Source organism: Bos taurus, chromosome 19, assembly GCF_002263795.3.
Source record: "Bos taurus isolate L1 Dominette 01449 registration number 42190680 breed Hereford chromosome 19, ARS-UCD2.0, whole genome shotgun sequence".
NCBI lineage: Eukaryota > Metazoa > Chordata > Mammalia > Artiodactyla > Bovidae > Bos > Bos taurus.
Genome location: NC_037346.1, coordinates 55,721,410 through 55,736,762, shown reverse-complemented (window position 1 = coordinate 55,736,762; position 15,353 = coordinate 55,721,410). Strand labels below are relative to the sequence as shown.

General features: G+C 56.0%; 2 protein-coding genes, 1 long non-coding RNA gene and 1 pseudogene across 5 annotated transcripts; 1 reads left to right on the top strand and 3 right to left on the bottom strand.

Annotated features, from left to right (window-relative positions):
- Positions 1 to 1,079: 1,079 nt before the first annotated feature.
- Positions 1,080 to 4,128, bottom strand: LOC104975137 (small ribosomal subunit protein eS27-like; annotated as a pseudogene).
- A 74-nt stretch (positions 4,129 to 4,202) lies between these two features.
- TRIM65 (tripartite motif containing 65) lies at positions 4,203 to 9,143 on the bottom strand. 3 transcript variants are annotated; one of them, XM_002696207.7, is made up of 6 exons: positions 8,729 to 9,143; positions 7,652 to 7,747; positions 7,182 to 7,415; positions 6,922 to 7,096; positions 6,717 to 6,782; positions 4,203 to 6,139 (listed from the first exon to the last, which is right to left on the bottom strand). In XM_002696207.7, exons 1-6 carry the CDS (start codon positions 9,122 to 9,124, stop codon positions 5,460 to 5,462), a joined length of 1,647 nt encoding a protein of 548 aa, XP_002696253.1. In that variant the 5' UTR covers positions 9,125 to 9,143; the 3' UTR covers positions 4,203 to 5,459. The 3 variants fall into 3 exon arrangements, with proteins under 3 accessions (XP_002696253.1, XP_024836835.1, XP_005221367.1); XM_024981067.2 differs by lacking the exon at positions 8,729 to 9,143 and adding an exon at positions 8,471 to 8,668; XM_005221310.5 differs by lacking the exon at positions 6,717 to 6,782.
- A 1,443-nt stretch (positions 9,144 to 10,586) lies between these two features.
- MRPL38 (mitochondrial ribosomal protein L38) lies at positions 10,587 to 15,130 on the bottom strand. The gene is made up of 9 exons (NM_001035489.1): positions 15,036 to 15,130; positions 14,722 to 14,901; positions 13,643 to 13,777; positions 13,355 to 13,563; positions 12,790 to 12,862; positions 12,577 to 12,622; positions 11,519 to 11,677; positions 11,137 to 11,273; positions 10,587 to 10,926 (listed from the first exon to the last, which is right to left on the bottom strand). Exons 1-9 carry the CDS (start codon positions 15,100 to 15,102, stop codon positions 10,790 to 10,792), a joined length of 1,143 nt encoding a protein of 380 aa, NP_001030566.2. The 5' UTR covers positions 15,103 to 15,130; the 3' UTR covers positions 10,587 to 10,789.
- LOC112442714 (uncharacterized) lies at positions 11,677 to 14,035 on the top strand. The gene is made up of 2 exons (XR_003030991.2): positions 11,677 to 11,809; positions 12,525 to 14,035. It is a non-coding gene; the product is annotated as an uncharacterized lncRNA (long non-coding RNA).
- Positions 15,131 to 15,353: the final 223 nt, after the last annotated feature.

Genomic DNA, 15,353 nt, shown 5'->3' with positions numbered 1-15,353 from the left:
AGCCACCAAGGAAGCCCTATATTCATTATTCGTGAAATGAATTGGCTCTTAAGTAACTGACACTCTGCTCACAGCTGCATCTCACTCTGTCCTCTCCAGGACTCTCATGAAGGAGGGGTAATGGAATTCCAACAGGTTACGTATCTTGCCAGAGGCCACACACCTAGTCTTGCAGAGGAGGCAGAACTTAAACCCAGAACGTGCACCCTGAAAATAATCCTAAACCTCATAAATGACCCTGTCTGGCTGCTGCTGCTGCTGCTGCTAAATCGCTTCAGTCGTGTCCAACTCTGTGCGACCCCATAGACGGAAGCCCACCAGGCTCCCCTGTCCCTGGGATTCTCCAGGCAAGAACACTGGAGTGGGTTGCCATTTCCTTCCCCAGTGCATGAAAGTGAAAAGTGAAAGGGAAGTTGCTTAGTCGTGTCCGACTCTTAGTGACCCCATGGCCTACAGCCTACCAGGCTCCTCCATCCATGGGATTTTTCCAGGCAAGAGTAGTGGAGTGGGGTTGCCATTGCCTTCTCTGTGTCTGGCTGCAGTATTGCTTAAAAAAAAAAAAAGTCAAGCAGAAACAAAAACAAACTGCAAAGGCAGTGGAACAAACAATAGTACTCAGCAAGCCAAGCTTAGCTTTGCTTGACTCTCTGGAAAAAGGAAATGGGAACCAAGCCATATCCCACAACAGCACTTCTTCTTTATGCTACTGATGTACTTTATTTTTTTTTTGTTATTTTTATTTTGTTTTTCTTTTTTTTGATGTACTTTAAAACATATGCATTTATTTCAAAATAATATATCTAGAGTATCTGAAAAATAAACAATTTAGTGAGGTGTATAATAAAAGCTGCAGTCCTGTATCCCACCTTTTTCAGATTCTGGGTTCCATGGACAACTAGGTTCAACCCTCCTGTCTCTTCTAGCACTTACCTCCATATGCCTAAAGCACACGGGTGTGAGCTTGAACATCTGGATGTTTGTGCTTGTGTTTCTGGAGATTTTGATATCCAGATTTTTTTTTTGATATCCAAAATGTGTTTATTGGGATGCTTTCCCATGCGTTCTGATACAGGGTACTTTCAGTGTTGCTTCTATCTGAAGGATCATCCTCCTGGAAGGCTTGCTTTTCCTCCTGTAGGCGGTCAGAGAACAGTGGAGCAACCAGCACACAAAACTACCGTTTGTGCATGGCTAAAGCTGTTGGTGATTCTATAGCATCCTGGGCATCTCACATCCATGAAATAGGAATTGGAGCTCTGCACGAGGTGCTTCTGCTGGGGTTTCCTCTCCTCTTCTTGAGAGGGACAAAGGAGATCCTTTGCAAGAGGCATGTTCTCATGGCAAGGTCGTCACTGTCAGGAAGCAAGATCTTGATTCCTTATCATTTCTCCTTTATGTTAAATTCCCCATTGCTTGGATCCCGGGGCTTCCCTTCCCTTCATTGATTTATTTCTTTATTTTTGAAAATTACATCCTCTGGGAGTTTCCTGGTAATGGATGCGGAAGTGTCTGCAAATGTCTTTGTTCAGGCTTCCCCATGATTGACAGTTTGGCTGGGTATGGAATTCTGAATAGAAATCCTTTCCTCCCTCAGAGTCCCAAAGACCTGGCTCCATTGTCTTCTAGTTTCCAGCCCTGCGTTACTTCAAGACACATTTCCTAGTCACCACGCTGCTCCTTTCCGTTCCTCCCTCCACAGGCAGGATAGCCTCTGAGTCTCTTTACCCCTCCCCTCTCTGGCCGCCAATCCACCAGCCCCAGAGGTCCCTGTCTTTTAAAATCTCTCCCGCCCTTCCCTTCTCTTGTTCTGTTCCTATGCACACCTGCCGGGAGCCAGCACGGGAGTCCCCACCCATAACAAGGTTATGTGGGAGAGTTCTGGTGGGCAAGGCGAGCCAGAACTCGAGGGGTGCCCCTCTGGGTCTGCCTGAGCGTCTACCCCAAAACCAGAGTCTGTCTGTTTTACTGCTTCATGACTTTCACCAACTCCTCTGACAGTCACGGGGCGGGTCAGGGGGGGGCTATCCCCGACCACCTTTTCTCTGAAGGAAATCAACTTAGAGCTCTAGCTAATTAGCCTCCTGGGCATAATAGGAGTGTTTCAATCCAAACCCCTCAGATGGCTCTCTAACTTGCCTGACAGGCTTACCCGGGCTCCTACAGCTATGCATACGATTGTTTACAGTCTCCCAACCGTGAGAGGCACGGGAAGCGTAAGATATTCAAATAGTATGGAGCCTCTCGGAGAGTTAGAAATTGTCAGAATAGAACTAGTAGAAGATTTCATTGTTGAGCCAATGCTTGCTGCCAAGTTTCCACATCTCCTGTATTGTATCCTTGGAAGTGTATTAATTAATATAGTTGGTATGTAGAAAAAATAAGTAGTGGCCTTGGTGTTAACAACTTTAGATCTTAAGGTAATAAATTCTTTCCTTTGTTGTAAACCCACTGCACCTCTGCCCTATAGGAATGCAACTTTTCTAACACCTTCAGAGGATGGCGCCAAACTTTAAAATGATTAGTCTTAGAGAAAGTAAGTCTTATGGTTGACAAACCTTTATCAGAGTCATAAAATGTTAACAGGCCTTCTGGCCAGAAGATGATGTAAATCACCTAAACCATTTGTATATGATAAGTTTGCAGAAGAGAAACCCTGGTTTCGATAAGGATCAAAGACTGCTGACTTTGCATGATTTCACACCCCCTATTATCCTCTATGTGCAACTTAGGGTATAAAAGCCCCTGTTGAAAATAAAGCTACGGGCCTTGCTCACTGAAGCTTGGTCTCCCCATGTCGTTCTTTCTCTCATCTTCTGGCTGAATTCCCATCTGGAGCGTGGAGGCTCATCAAGCCTACTAATTTTGCCTGGGCTTCTAAGATCTGACCGGGGAGGCCTTAGTGTCTGCTCTCCTTCAGGAGAACGGGAGGACGCCTGCAGCCTACGTAGGTGGCGCAAATTCCTTGTCTTGGAATTTTATTGGTTTTCCACGTAAACCAAGTTATTCAGCCTCTTTTCTCCACTGAATTTCTTCACTGAGCTATCCCTATTTAACCGCTGTTTGTATCTTTAATTAACATTTAAATAAGCTATTGTTTCCTGATCGCCGACGCTGTCCCCCCTTCAAATTCCCTGGATCCACCGGGGCTGGACCCCGGCACCCACCCTCCTGATTCTGCCTCAGAGATGCCCAGAAACTGTGAGGACTGGAGCAGAGATGCTGGAAACACTCCCAGGCTCATCAGATGAGTCCCCTTTACAAATGTTATGCCCCAGAGTCCATGTTTCTTTCTCCCTCTGCACCAAGGCATTTTTCCTGGTGAGGAGGTGGAGAGTTGTTAGAATCAGCAGGGCTGAGAGAATTTAATCGGAAGGAACTGTCCCGGAGAGTTAATTCTCGCCCTCACACTGGCATGGGAAGCACTGCCCCACAGCACTCTATGGAGTTCATATAAATATGAACTTCCCTGGTGGTCCAGTGGTTTAGACTCTGAGCTCACAGTACAGGGAAGTGGGTTCAACCCCTGGTCAGGGAACTAGGGTCCCTCATGCCACATGGCATGGCACTCGCCCTCCCCCTCAAAAAGGCAGTAGTGTCATGTAAACAAAAGTTAGTGGTCACAGTATAGAACATTCCCACAGGACAATGTGGAAAGGATCAACAACCCGATAAAAAAGTACATCCATAGATTAAATGACCCAAGACACTCTGCACTATGGAAGCAGAGAAGGGGCTGTTCTTCCTGTCTCTGTCGCTTTTTCTGTGGGCTTGGCTAGCTGGACATTTGTGTAGGGGCTCTGGCATCAGGAGGGATGGTTAGAATCTGTCCGCTTGGGGTAGCCAGTGATAATGGCTACCTGGCCAGCCCAATCCTGTATCTACCCTCCTGGGGCTTTCAACTCCTGCTGTTAACCCAGCTGTCAGACTGTCACACAGTCAGACTGTCACACTGACTGTCCAGGCTCAGAACCATCTTACCCTGTTTGGGGATCTCCCCACCTTAGGAATCTTTCTGGAAGCTCCTTGCCCAGGTTGCACAGATGAGAGGCCTGGCCCTGCCCTTAAACCGAGACCTGACGAGTGAGGCCACAAGGCGGAGTCTGCAGCCGCGGCACCAGCAGGGACCAGTGACAATGTGGGGAGGGAAATCTGTCTTATAGAAATACAAAAATATTTTCTAATTTTTGGAGTGTTTTTGCATGTTATTCTTTTCTAAAAAAGTTTTTATTGTCAAATACACACGAGTCTATAAAACATGCATGTACAGTGTAAAAAATTAGAAAGCAGACACCCTTGGGACCACTACCCTGATCAAGAAGCACTTTCTTGTACAAAATTACTGCTCCCCAATGACCCAGCACCCTCATCTCCAGAAACACAAGATAAAACATGTACAAGGACCTGCAGGGAAACATGTTCTGAATGGCAAAATCCAAAATCAAAGGAGCGGGAGCTGTGCTGGCACCTACACTTGATGCCCACAACCTGGGTAGGGATGAGGGGAGAATGATGGCAGCTGAGGCTCTGCCGTGACGATTGGCTGGCGGCCTGGGGGGCAGGAGTCAGTTGGCCTGATGCAAGGTTTCTTCATTTCGGTCCCTTGTATAAGAATAAAATCTTCAAGTCTCCATTGTGTCTCTGTTGAGTGATTCCTCTGTAGGGAATGCAGCCCACGTACAGGGTAATAAATAAGGCCAAAACTTCCGGCTCAAAAATCGTCATCTCAAGACTTCCCTGGCCCAGTGGTTAAGACTCCGACTCTCCACTGTAGGGGGCAAGGGTTTGATCCCTGGTTGGGGAAACTAAGATCCCACATGCTGCAGGGTGTGGCCTCCTCCCAAAAAGTCATCACGGCCATATTTTTATAGCCCCCAAATAAAACATTTTGAAGTCCAATAATGGGTAAATAAATTCTGATTAGAATTTGGCTTTGTCATTAGGATGACCATTTATGTTGCGTCATTCAGGGAGAAAATTTGAACAATGTGGAAAATGCTTATGTTAAATAAAAGATGCAGAAAAACACAATTGTTTATAGAATATGAGCACAGGATGTACAAAGTAAAAGAGAAGATGAAAATATACCAAAATGTGAAGGAAAATAGAAAAGAGATGAGGAGGGAGAAGATAAAAATCAACCTTCTCAAGACTGCCTCTAGGAATCCTCTGTTCCGAGGTCTACACTGTCTTGGTAGGAGGTAAACTGGTGTTGCCCTATAAGTGACTCTGTCCCGCTATGGTGTGTCCTGCTCTGCACGTGCGCTCCTGCAAGACCTGGGCACTGCGCTGGTCTCTGAGGTCCAGGCAGCCCTAGAACTGGGCTCCCATCTTCCTCCCTTGAGGCTCGCCCCCTTCAGAGAGGAGGGGAAGGTGAACTCCAGTTTGGAGGCTTCCTCCCACCTCTCTCCAAGTGGCCCAGCCAGCTCCTGAGCTGGTCTTCCAGCCAACAACTGGTCCCACTAGAGCTGTGGCCTCAGGTCCCCAGGGGAGCAGCTGGGGCGGTTCTGGGGCCCATGGGAATGGTGGCACCTGGCCACCGGGGTGGCACTTGTCCCCTGCCTTCCTCCGCTGAGCCCCGAGGCCTCTTCCTGGAGCCCTGGAGGAAGGGTGGCCTCGGGCTGATGGCACAAGGTCAGGGTCCGACCCTCGAGGAGCCAGAAAATGGGGTAGAGGGGCCGGGTGAAGATGGCATGGAAGGTGTGCAGGGGTTGGGTCTTGGGTTCCAGGCTGTAGAAGGTGAGGCAGCCAGAGGCCAGGTTCAAATCCACGCCCAGGAGCCGCCCCGACACGACTGGGAGGCGCTGGGCCTTCCCGTCGTGCCAGGCCTGGGTGCAGTCCTCCTGAATGCAGAGCCCCCAGGAGCTGGGCCCGCGGCCGATGTTGTCCGTGTGGGGCCCCTGCCTGCGCCTCGTCAGTTCTGAGTAGGCGACGCCCAGCGTCACCGAGTGGCTGGACGCACGCACCTCCCAGTAGTGCTGCCCAGCCTGGAAGCTCTGGGCACACTGCACCTGCCAGAGCTCGAAGCTGCCGGGCCCGTCTGGGCCCCGGGGCTTTAGAAGGTGCTTTACCCGCTGGTCCTGCTGGGACAGGTAGAGGTGGCGGTTGGCGCTGACAGGGTCGAAGGTCAGGTTGCGATAATCTGTTGGGCAGAGGCAGATGGAAGGTGATTGAGCAAGGGTGCCTGCGTCTAGCCATCACTCTGTTGTCAGAGGGGACAGACAGCAACTGAACTTCCATCGACGGACCCCCAGATATCTGCGGGGGTCACTGGAAGCTGAGCAAACGCGGACATCCTCTCAGCATCTGATCCTCCACGCGACCCCTGAGGTGGAACCTTCCATCGGCCTCATTTCACAGATGAGAAAACTGAGGTTCAGAAAGCTAACTTCATAGTGAGTGGAAGAATCGTGGTCGATCCCAGGTTCGTGCACCCAGAATCTCCTTAAACACTACACTCGCAGCATGTGTAAGAGGTGTGCACCCTGCAACAGGTACATGGGGGGGCGGGGCCAGGCCGGCCCCAGGGAGGGGCGTGAAACAGGTTTCCTGGACAGAATAGTCAGGAAAGAGTAGGTGCCCCCCGACACATACAGAGGGACACACACATGTGCTCACAGTGCACACATGAACACACACATACCCACGTGTGCATACAATGCACTCACACACATATGCTCACACAGGTGCAGACACACGTGTGCTCTAGGCCTTCTTACTCTGCCAGAGTCTCCTCCTCAGTGGACACACTGGGCTCAGGACTGGTGCCAGGGGACCTGGGGACTCTACGGAGCAAAGCAGGGGTTTAGGGGAGTCATCAGGAGGAGCGCTCATGGGGGGCCAGGCCACTGACTCCTTTCCCACTCCCAGTGGGAGGGACAGCTGGGCCCAGAGGGGCAGGCAGAGGTCTGGGATCAGCCTTACCCACAGAGCCCAAGTCAGCGGCTTCGGTTGGTACTCCGGAGTGAGCCCCCTCTTCCAGGAGGAGGGCACACAGCTGGCTCAGTGACTCCTTCAGGCCGCCCAGCTGCTGATCTTCGTCCCACTGTGGGAGAGTCAGTGGCCCGAGAGGGCCTGGGGGCACCAGTTGCTGTGATTCCTGAGCGCAGGGGACAGCTGCAGTAAGCCTGGGTACAAAGGGCAGGCGCACCGGCCCCCCGGCCCGCCTCCCTGAGGTCTGGTACCTGGAGGAAGGTCCAGTCATCCAGATGCTCTAGGAGGTGGCGAATCCTTCGATCACAGAAGGACACGGCCTCCAGGTGGCCCTGCAGGCGCTGTTTCTCCTGCTGGGCCTGCTCCAGGGCCTGGGTCTTGGCCACATTGATGTCCCTCAGAGCCCTGACCCGCCGCATCTCCAGGGCCTGCAGCAAGCAGCTGAACTTGCCAGAGATCACGGAGGTCAGGGTGCAGGCTGAGTTCTGGGTGGGCACAGGAGGAGCTGAGGACAGCTAGGGCCCTGGGCTGCCCACTGGGCTGAGGAGTGGGGAGCCAAGGTCTCTCTGCCCCCCACCCACCGGCCCTTCATTTCCTGATGCCGGGAGGCATTTTCAAGGTGGCTCACACCTACTGCCCAGTGTCCCAGGGGCTGCCGGTGGCCGCCTGAAGGACACAGCACAAGAACACGTTGGGGGTGGCGGGGGGACAAGCCTGGTACCTGGATCTGGCTGCTTCGCTGCTGCAGCTCCTGTAGCTGCCTCTGGGCCTGGGCGGCCTGCTGCTGGGTGACCTCCAGCGTGGCTCTCAGCTGGGCCTGTGGGCCCATCAGGGGACAAGTGACAAGAGGGAGCCAGGACTGGCTGTGAAGCCCCCTCAGCCAGTCAGCAAGCACCTGCAGATGCTCAGCCTCCCCTTGTGCCACCCGGGTGAGGCCCGCACACAGGGCACCAGTCTTGGTTCTGAGCCCTGGGGGAACTGGGTCAGGGTCCCAGGGAGGCCTGGACAAAGCCCCTGCCCTGCGGGGAGCAGAGTGGTGCCCAGGTGGTACAGAAACCTCGGGCTGAACACGAGCAAGACGGCTGCTATACCCTCAGGACTGCAGGACGGCACCCCCACTAGGACTTGGGGCCCTGCACCCGGTCAAGAGCCTGTCTTGCTTCTGCTCCTCCCGGCGACACCCTGAAGTGAGGGACCCATGTTATCCCCACTTCACAGAAGAGGAAGCAGGTCAGGGAAGTTCATAACTTGGCCAGGTCACTGGATTTTCCCAAGTGCAATGCTTGCGTCTCGGTCCGAGCCACAGAGCCTCCAGCACAGTACAACGTGCTGGAGGTAGGAAGGGGCAGGGCAGAGTTTCCTGGTTCACCCTGACTCTCCCCCAAGGGCGCACAGTCCTACCCTCACACTCCAGCATCACTGCCCCTCTCGATAGCCAAGTTCTAGCTCCTTCAGTGCTTCTGCCGTCCAGCTGCACCACCTAGTCCTCCCGGCAAACTTCCACACCCCCTGCACTGTATTCAGCCCCCAAGGCAGTAACCTCTTGTCCTGACTGCGTCCTCAGCAGCTCCGGGGATTGTCTGTGCTCCAGCACTCGGCTCCTTGACCTCCTCACTCCATCCCGGCTACTCACTCCCATATCCTCACCCTAGACCCGGCACCGGCCCTGCCATCTCTATTCAAGCTGTCCTGACTGCCACCTCCTCTCAACCCGGAATCAAAACAGGGCCAAGCCCGCGGCTGAAGCCGCCCGCCCCCGCCCGGGCGCAGAGAGCTGTGCGGGTCCCCGGCGAGTCACCTCGCGCGCCCGGCGCTCGGCGTCCAGCAGCACCCGCTCGTGGAGGCGACACTCGCGCACGGTACACACGCAGCACACGCAGAGGCCCTCGGTGCGGCAGAAGAGCTCGAGCGGCTGGCCGTGCCGGGGGCAGCGCGCGCCGTGGCTGGGATCGGGGCCGGGGCCGGGCGTGGCGCGCAGCTCCTCCACCACGCCGCTCAGAGCTACGTTGCGGCGCAGCTCGGCTCCGTCCGGGAAGGGCTCCCGGCACTCGGGGCACACCTTCTCGCAGAGGCCCCACCAGTCCCGGATGCAGGCCCCACAGAAGTTGTGGCCGCAGAGCAGCGTCACCGGCTCCTTGTAGAGCTCCAGGCAGATGGAGCAGGTCAGCTTGTCCTCCAGCTGCTGCGCGGCCATGGCTGCCGCGGGCGGCCCCGGGCGCGCGGAAGGAAGGCCGGGGCCTCTTAAAGGGACCGCGGGCGCCGGGGTGTGGGTGGAGCGGGCGGAGCGAGGACCCGCTGGGATGACCACCTTTCTTCCCCACCGACCAGACCAGCCGCCACTCCCAGCGCCTGCCCGCTGCAGCACGCCCGTTCCGCCCAGCGCCGATGGCTCCGGCTCCGAGGTACTCCTGCCTGCCTTCTACTGCCCAGCCTGGGAGATGGGGTCCAGCTCTCTCTGGTCCCACCCTGGGACCTCATCCCACTTCCCGAGATCCTCAGTCCAACAGCTCCCGTGCAGGGGATCTGGCCCCAGGTTCTGGAGACTAGAGCCTTGGGAAAGCCATTGGGCTTCCAAGCCTCCTCCTGGCCAAGGGCCTCCACCAGAACCTCTTCTGAAGCCCTCATCTGAAAATCTAATACAAGTAACACTGACAACACGTTATTTACCTCCCAGGGGGTTTGGCCATTAAATGAATCAGGACAGCACGTGGGAGTGTCTGGCAAGGAGCAAGGGGCACACAGCTGGTGCTCATTAAATGCCCTCTGGACCATGGGGCTCTGCTGCACTTTTTTCCTTGAGCTGAGTTTCAGCACTTGCCAGACTAGGGTGTCTCCCTTCTCTGGGCCATGCCTAATTTTGGTTCTTTTAAAGTAAACAGTGAGGTGGAAATGTCTGGTTACCGAGAGACAGAGACCAGAAAATAGTGGTTCCTTCCTACCCCCTTTAATGGAAACTCAAAGCAGTCTTCAACTGCATCAGAATACTGTGCCGGTGAGAGTCCCTGGTTTGCAGGTCCAAACTGTTCTGGAACCCCACTTCTTAAGAGAGTTGGTTCCCCTGCAGCCGAGCAAGAGGGGGTCTTGACCACTAGCCCACCATCCCTGGGGCAGTGTGCTGGGCCAGTGCGAGAGGCAGGGTTAACTCTCTCCTTTCTTTCTGACCCAGCTGGTTTAATTTTGAGGCAGGACATCCTCTCACTTCGATGCAGCAAACCTCATATTGTCTTGTTTTTTAATATGTGTATAGTTTTTCTTCCTGATCTCTTGACTGGCTCCTAAGCAGTCTTCTCCTTTAGAGAAGAGAGATACCCTAACCACCCAGCAAGCATGCAGGAGCTTCCAGGGCCCTGAGCAGGGCGGTGTGCCCAGAGACCTGCCTGTGCCCCACCTGACAAACCTTCAAAGCACATGGAGGCTGGGAGCATGAGGAAAGCCAGCAAGGGGACAATGCCCAGGGCTGCCAAATTTCTTTCACGAGGCCTGTGGGAGCAGCCAGGGCCACCACCTGCGTTTCTTCTGTACCTGTCTTCAGCCACTGCACCACAGGGCCTCTGACAGCCGAGGGTTCACCTCCCAGGGTGGGAGGCAGCCCTCTGCCAGCCAATAAAGCAACAGATTTCCACCAGGGGGTGCCCAGAACACAAACCCAGACCAACTACAGCAAAAATCTTTATTGGAAACCCTACCCCCTAAGCCTTCTTCCCTCCCAAGCCCTGAGCCTGCTGGGAGGGTGGCAGAAGGGCAGCCTTAGGCAGGAGAACCCCACTGCTTGGCCCCTCTATTGCCCCCGCCTGCAGAGCCTGGCAGGGTGGCCTGAGAAGCCCCGTTCACTCTTTGAGGTGGGGGGCACTCCAGTCACTCAGTAGAAGCCATAGGTGGGTTCGTGACTGTCCCTGTATCGGTCCAGGTAGCGCAGGGGCTGCCGGTGAGGGAAGCACTTCTGCTTAGGGTGATAAGGGGGCGGCCGCACAAACTCAAACACAGGCTCTCGCATGTCTGCAGAAGAGTGAAGGAGAGACACAGGTGTGGACTGCTGTTGGCCTGAGCCCGTCCGTCTGTCTGCTCCAGGGGACTGCCCAGCCAGCCCACCCCAGGAATAGCATGCCTGCTGCTGGCCCTCTCCTGCAGGCGCTTCTCCTGGCATGTCAGGGGAGGTCTGTGCGCTCAGACCAGCCGCCCCCTCCCCCTTGCCCACTCTGCCCTTACCCAGGAGCTGGTGGAAGATGTGGGTGACTGAGTCATCCCAGCGGCACTGGAAGAAGGCCAGGCCAGCTGGGGTCATGGCATCTTGGTGTTTCTTGTAGAAATCAAAAGTGTGGAAGGTCCGCTGGGCAAGCTGGTAGCTGTAGGAGGAGGTGAGCATTTGAGAGTTGTGGGGGGACCAGAGCCCCACACCCCACCTCTGGTCCCACAGGCAATGCTGAGAAGCCCCTACGGGTCTGCCTAGCACAGCACAACTACCCTTCTGCTCGCCTCAAGGCCCAAGTGATGAGAGAGGAGACCTGAGGAAGACTGCCCATTACTGGGAAGCTGGCCTGAGCCCAGGGGGAAGCTGGCCTGAGCCCAGGGGTGGGGAGGCACAGATTACCAGGGTGAGGGCCGGGTGTCCCCAGAGAAGTCGACTGGCTTGTCCTGCTTGAAGAGAAGGAAGGCAAAGCGGTGGAAGCCGGAGCCTCGGGCAGGAAAGGGGGGCAGGTAGGGACACGTCTCCTCTCCTTCAGCCACCCTGCTGCCCGGGATGTTGGTGCTGGAGGGAGAACAAGCATCTGTTAATTGCCACTCACCGCAGGCAGCAGTAGGAACATCCCCACCCAATGCTCCCTAGAGACTGCTACAACTCTCCAGGAGGACCCTAAGATGATCTCCACTACACAGTCAGGTAGGAAGAAGAGCTTTGTACACCCTCAGATGGAGAGCAAATGTGTGGGGGGCAGGGAAAGTAGGGGCTCAGAGGCCAACAAGAGCCCCAGGAACTGTCAGGATGAGAGCAAGCTCGAGCAGCTGGTTTCCTGGTGCCGGGGGGCTGGTGGGGCGGCAGGGCTGCTCAGGCGGGAGAGCCACGCCACCTGGGACGGCTTCTCTCCTGATGTCCCGAAGGCTCTGGGTTTGTCAGGGAGTGTCTGCCCAGCCTGGCACTGGGATGGCCACTGTACCTGCCCCAGGTACAACTCGCCAGAGGGCCTGCTGCACAGGGTGGTAACTGCAGTCGAATAAAGTGCATGACCTCTGCCTCCAGGCCTGGTGCTCAGAACCAAGGGCTGCTGAGCAAACAAAAGGCAGCCCATGGGTGCCAGAGGCCTCTCATGGTCTCCTTTCCCACTTGCTTGTCACTGAGCCCCTGAGTGGCTGAGGCACGTGGCGGCACGACCCTAGTCTCACAGGTGAGGAAATGAGTTCAGGGAGACAGAGGGCCCTGCAGGAGGGGCCGGAACCCACCGCCTGCTTTGCTTCTGTACCCTGGGTCAGCCCCTGATCATCCTTCAGGGCCCCTGACACCCTCAGGAAGCAGAGGTGAGGGACCACCTCTAGGGCTGGGAGGTGGTGGTTAATCCATGGTGGAGCCAAGACTCAAGTTCAAGTGCAGCTCTTTCTAGGATGCCGGAACCTCCTCCAAAGCTGAGCCACACCCCGATCCCAAGTACTTACACCAGCCAGTGCACGTACTCGGCGTCCGGTTCCAGCAGGTGTCCATCTACACACAAATACACCCCACTGACTGCGGGCATTGCCGCCCCCTCCCTCCTCCTCCCCTGGAAGGAGCTGGGGCTGGAGCTTCCACCTAGCCCTTCCCCCAGCTCCCCAGGGCCTCCCCAGGGAGATGAGGGAGGCAGACATCCCCGTGAGCCCCCAGACCCTTACCCAAGTTGGTGAGCAGCAGCGTCCACATGGAGCCCTCATCTGCCTCATAGGTCACCTCCGGGGGCTGGGCAGCCTGGTGGGGAAAGAACGAGGGCGCTGTCACCCCATCAGGGACAGACAAGCTGTTCTAAATAGACCTTTATTCTGGAGGGCAGGAGCCTGAGGGAGCCTCGGAGAAAGGAGAGCCCATTCTGGACCAAGTACCCTGGACAGCCCCTTGAGAGGCAAATGAGCAAAGACTTATCAAAAGAGCCCTACTGAGCTGCCTGTCCAGAGATCTGAACCCCAAGAAGGCCAATGGCTAGGGGCTGGGAGGGCACTCTGATGGAGCTTTTTATTTTACATTCCCTTCTTTGTGATTACTTTGTCATGGTGTTGTTTACTGGGAAATCAAAAAGAGACAGAGAACAAGAAAACCCCAGGTGAGCCTACACAGACATGTGCTTGTGCCCTTGACCACCATAAAAACCGCCTCTGTAACTGCTTTCAAAAAGGAGCTGTCTCTGGCCCCATGTGGGATGTGTCTGTGCACACAGGGCAGGGAGGGGCACAGGCCAACAGTTACCTCAGTTGGAGTGACTTCATTGCCATAGTACACAGGTACCAAGTCGTCCTCGCCTATGGCATAGGCCACATGCAGGGGGACTCGGGGCACGAAGGTGGCCCCATGGAAGAGGTCCCGATAGAGGCCATAGTATTCGGCCAGACGCTGCTTGTGGTAGGGGCCACAGGTTCTCTCCCACTCGGCTCGCACGGCCTCCAAGGGGATGCTCGCTGGAAAGGAATGATGCCAGTGGGGATGCGGAGTGGGGGCAGGGACACACCCAGGACCCCCTCCCTCAGGAAGGCTTACCTGTGCGGAGGCGAGAGGCCCGCTCCTCCTCCACACTGGTCCGCAGCTCCCGCAGGACCCGTTTCCGTTCCAGCAACTGTTGGGTCCGGCAGACCTTAGGTGGAGGCAAGCCAATGTCAACCGTGTCTTTGGGATCTGCGGAGGGAAGATGTGTTGGAGAAAGTGGCATCAGGGCTTCGCTAAGCTCCCTGTCCATACTTTTCCTTTCACAGGGCAAACTCTGCTACTAAAGCTTAGCCTTTAATTCACAAGACTAAAACATACTGTGCTGTCAGCTTCACAGATCTGGACTTGTTCCAGTCACTAAGTAAACTGGATACAACGTGAGATTCTGTTTTCTAATCCCTAACCAAGGTTACATCTGTCTGCGTGCATGCGTGCTAGGTCACCTCAGTAGTATCTGTGCGACCCCATGGACTGCATGTAGCCTGGCAGGCTCCTCTGTTCATGGGATTCTCCAGGCAAGAATACTGGAGTGGGTTGCCATGTCCTCCTCCAGAGCATTATTTGTCTAGGTCATGGGAAACCCAGACGGATGGTGACCTAATTATGGCTAGGATCACCTTCAAGCCTGTTCACAGCTGGCCGTGCAGGGTCCCTGAGTCACCATCCCCAGGGTTTTCAATTTAACTCAGCAAAGTACTGGTCATGTGTGGCAGGTGTAGAGATCTAGTGGTGGTCAAGGCAGACAGGATCCCCGTTATTAGAGAGCTCACAGTCTGGGAGGGAAGCAGCGAAGCGTCAGGATGCAGTGTGGCCAAGGCGACATCAACAGTGTTACAGAAACACAGAGGGGCGTTCCAACCCAGAATTGGGACGGGGGCAGTTGGTCAGGAAAAGACTTTCGGTGTAGAAACATCAAAGGTGGAAATCTAATGATAAAGGAAGAGAATTTTCCAAGGAGGGGGACCAAAAGATATGAAAAATGCTGGCGGGACTAAGCCACCACCAGTGCACACAGGAACGTGAGCAGGCCTTCTCCATCAACCTCGGGGAATCCAAGCTGGCGGAATCCACCCCCGCCGCAACCTCCGAGTCCCAAGGCGGTGGGGTCACCGCCCAGCTCCGGACACCCCCACCTGACTCTTCTCCGAAATGCTCCCGGTACGTTCGCCACCAGTGCGGGTCCCGCGCCTCCCGCTCCGCACGGCGCCGGTAGCGGTCGAAGCTGCGGTACTTCTTCAGCCGCTCCAGGTTGCTCACGTCGATGTCCTCGTTGGGCATCGGCCCCAGAGGAGCGGCCCGGCGGCTCAGGGCGGCTGCGGGCGGAGAGCAGGACATCAGGCTGGCCCCGGCCCGGCTCCCGCGGAGACCCGGAGCGGGAGCCGGCTCGAGCCTCAAGGTTCGGCTGGACGGGGACCTCCAAGAGCCCCTCACCCCGCAGAGCCCTCACCTGAGGTGCTGAAGCCCCGCCAATTCCGACTCCCGTTCAGCACGACCCGCCACCAGGGTGCCGCCATCTTCCCTCAGGCCGGCGCGCCGCCGCTCTGTGGACCCCGCAGAGGAGGCCGGAGCGGCGCCTGAGCGCACAGCGCAGGTCCCGCCCCCCGCGTCCTGGGAGCCCCGCCCCCCGCGTCCTGGGAGCCCCGCCCCCCGCGTCCTGGGAGCCCCGCCCCCCGCGTCCTGGGAGCCCCGCCCCCCGCGTCCTGGGAGCCCCGCCCCCCGCGTCCTGGGCCCGAAGTCCTCCTCTTCCGGGCTGGAGGTGGCTGCG

Coding starts and splice junctions, on each gene's coding strand:
- TRIM65 (XM_002696207.7), bottom strand. CDS start 9,124: ATGGCCGCGCAGCAGCTGGAGGACAAGCTGACCTGCTCCATCTGCCTG. Junction 7,416..7,651: donor AGCGAAGCAGCCAGATCCAG/GTACCAGGCTTG, acceptor GTGCCCACCCAG/AACTCAGCCTGCACCCTGAC. Junction 7,097..7,181: donor ATGACTGGACCTTCCTCCAG/GTACCAGACCTC, acceptor CCCTGCGCTCAG/GAATCACAGCAACTGGTGCC.
- MRPL38 (NM_001035489.1), bottom strand. CDS start 15,102: ATGGCGGCACCCTGGTGGCGGGTCGTGCTGAACGGGAGTCGGAATTGG. Junction 11,678..12,576: donor GAGTACGTGCACTGGCTGGT/GTAAGTACTTGG, acceptor TTCTCCCTCCAG/CACCAACATCCCGGGCAGCA. Junction 10,927..11,136: donor CATCTTCCACCAGCTCCTGG/GTAAGGGCAGAG, acceptor ACTCTTCTGCAG/ACATGCGAGAGCCTGTGTTT.